The 3290-nt window shown below is 35.0% G+C and overlaps 1 protein-coding gene across 1 annotated transcript; it reads left to right on the top strand.

Moving 5' to 3' along the window:
• The first annotated feature begins 409 nt into the window (after positions 1-409).
• On the top strand, positions 410-2570 carry LOC126631043 (uncharacterized). The gene is made up of 2 exons (XM_050301198.1): positions 410-864; positions 1879-2570. Exons 1-2 carry the CDS (start codon positions 697-699, stop codon positions 2419-2421), a joined length of 711 nt encoding a protein of 236 aa, XP_050157155.1. The 5' UTR covers positions 410-696; the 3' UTR covers positions 2422-2570.
• The last annotated feature ends 720 nt before the right edge of the window (positions 2571-3290 follow it).

The raw sequence follows: 3290 nt of genomic DNA, 5'->3' as shown, positions 1-3290 counted from the left end.
TGGAACTTATTACTTCAAAACGCAAAACATACAAAGATAGCATGCAAGGAGTTGAGCCATGTTACTACTACATATTCAGTTGCATATGCAAGGAATTGGGCCATGTTGCTACTACAACTTCAGAACCAATTTAGTTTTCTTTGTGACGTGTATTTCTGTTTTTTAAAGCAACAATTACTCAATTGCGTCCAACTTAATACCATCATAATTGACATACCTCAGCAGTTGATGATCAGCCATAAAAGAAACGTATATGGACAATATATCCCACCAAATTGGCGTATCGGGTTCTAACAAAAATTCATTGGAAAAGGAAAGCCAAAAATTAAAAAGAAAAAAGCCAATAAAGAAACACAAGGGAAAAAGGAGGTTTGCAGATTGGAAAATAAAGCACATACACACTAGGCTCATGCCTGTAATTTAGCAATAAAGTGGGGGGTCTGCTTTCCCTACTTTGATATTGTTCGTTTTTGTCCTTGTTGGCCATGGATTTTTTTTTTCAGGTTTGTGCACTGCATTACGCATTTAATCAAGTCCACATTCATTTCCTTCTGTAAACTTATTATATATATAGCTGCTCAAGAACCTAAGTGGAGAGAAAGTTAATATTATTATAAGATCGCAAGGAGCAGCCGAAGCCCTAAACAAACAAAGGCGCAGAGAGAGAGAGAGAGAGAGAAACTACGAAAGAAAGAGATGGAATGGAGAAAATGCTACTTGGATGTCATTCTTGTACCACTAGGGTTTCTCATAACTGTTTCTTATCATGCTTGGTTATGGCATAAAGTTCGGACTGACCCACGATCTACCATCATCGGCATAAACACCAGCGGACGACGATTCTGGGTCTCGGCAATGATGAAGGTACGCATTTATATCTTGCATTCTAAGATACGCAATAATATTTTGCATTCTATGCTAAATTATGGTGGAGAAGGGGGTGAATTTTAATTTTCTCTAACGTAAAGAACATCCCTGCACATTTCATTAATCCAACGTGAGATGTAACCAACAGAGCATACACCAGGGTGACTTATTAGTGGGGATTAATCTTTGGTTTATCATTTTTAGCCACAAGTAAAAAGTTAAAAAGTAAAAACCATTTAGAAGTGCTTTCTCGAGCATCACATGGTTCACTTTTATTTTATGGTACCGGAAGTATATGACATGGTAATTAGGGAAATCAAAGTGGCTAACAACATATATTGGATAAGTGAGATTAATTGCATGCCACCATACATATATCCTTTCTTCCACTTCAAGAACCCACTCAGCTTCTGTATATTGCATCACACGTCAGCTCCAACATTAGTAATGCTGTATCCACATGGCAATTTATGGCATCATGAAACGGTCAGAAGCTAAGCATTAATCATTGAAGCAGATTTATATTAGTTAAGATGGTTAAAACAGTTTATTTTTTGCTACTTGGTATTTCTCTTTACTTGTAAGTAAGAGGTCTTAGATTTGATTCTCGCCAAAGATGAATTTGAAACACATTATTGCTAGTCTATTGTGAGGTTTAGCCCACTCCCTCACCCCTTTAGTGTGGATAATATCGTTTGTTCAAAAAAGAAAAGTGTATTTTTCTGCACTTAAGTTGGGTTCTCTCTTTCGGTAGCTTAAATAAATTTAGCATAGAGTATTGCTAGTATAAAAAAATAAAAAAATCATCGGAAAATGTATATATTATGTGGTTGCAACTTGATTATTGATAAAGTTGATCTTTTACCAACGTTCTGATATAATTGCGTCAATTGTCAATCTTGATTACCGATATTAGCACATATAACATGTAAGATAATGAGCAGTCAATAGTTTTAAATTGTCGATCACTACTCTAAAATGATATCTTTTTTTTTCCCTCATCTTTGACAGGACAATGAAAAGAAGAATATCCTGGCCGTCCAAACCCTTCGTAACACGATCATGGGATCAACCCTAATGGCCACTACATCAATCCTCTTATGCTCCGGCCTAGCAGCCGTGATCAGCAGCACATACAGTGTGAAGAAACCGCTCAATGACACTGTTTACGGAGCTCACGGGGAATTCATGGTTGCTTTAAAGTACGTTTCCCTACTCACAATTTTCCTCTTCTCATTCATGTGTCACTCGCTTTCAATCAGGTTCATAAACCAAGTGAACATCCTAATTAACAGTCCACAAGACCCCATGTCCTTGGTGACTCCAGAGTATGTGTCTGAGCTTTTAGAAAAGGGTTACTTGTTAAACACTGCGGGGAACAGGTTGTTTTATGCAGCACTGCCTCTTGTGCTTTGGATATTTGGACCGGTTTTGGTGTTTTTGTGTTCTGTCACAATGGTTCCCGTGCTTTACAATTTGGACTTTGTGTTTAGTAGTAGCACTGAGAAGAGAAAAATGGATATTGGTAATGAAAATAGGGATGAATTTGTATGAATTCGGCATATTCCAAAGTGAAGATGTTTGGTGCGTGCATGGTTCAATCATGCTGAAGAAATTGTAGAAATTAAATCCAAGAATTGTCAACTTTGAAGTTTGATGATCCCCTTGATATGAAGTATTAATGAATTCCATATTGTTATTCATTTCAGTTTTGGCTAGTACATAGCCATATAAATTAATCGATCCTTTTGAAACATATAAATTGATCAAGAAATTAAATAATGTAAAGGTTAAGGCTGATGCAATCGATCTCATTTATTACCTTTTGAAAAAGGTGCAAATTTAGAAAAACTGTCGACTTGAAAGATTTCAAATACTATTTGTTGGGGTAAGTTCAGCTTGAGCAGCTGTCAAAACTCAACTAAAGTTGTATTCTTTAAATAAAAAATGGCTAAAATTTAAAAGAAAAATAACGAAAGGTCTACTTTTTTTTTTTAGTTTTAATGAAAAAATGATAAATAAAGGTGTATTGAATGGTACCAGACAAAAAATTAAAAATTTCATTTTTCGTTAAAAATTAACATTAGCGAAAATGTTTTGTTAAAACTCACAAAATTTAATTGTTTTTGCTAATTATGGACCAGGATCCTCTGGATCATTCTCTGGGGATTCCGTGAGAATCAATTTATATTGACCCTTCAACAGACATCTTATGGCTTGAAATTATTTAAAATTATTTTCCTTTTTTCAGCCGTTCTCCGTTCTTTGGCCTTCTAACCTATGCATTCTTTTTTTTCTTTCCCATTCCAAAAACCAAGGATTAACCAAATTAAGATCAACCCATAAAATTAACCAGAAGTGCAAAAGACTTCTCATACTCAAGAATTAATCCATCAATTTTCCAAAAAACCACAAATAAAATA

This window comes from Malus sylvestris, chromosome 8 (genome assembly GCF_916048215.2).
Source record: "Malus sylvestris chromosome 8, drMalSylv7.2, whole genome shotgun sequence".
Classification (NCBI taxonomy): Eukaryota; Viridiplantae; Streptophyta; class Magnoliopsida; order Rosales; family Rosaceae; genus Malus; species Malus sylvestris.
Note: the sequence above shows the minus strand (reverse complement) of the source record. Positions and strands in the feature narration are given on the sequence as shown.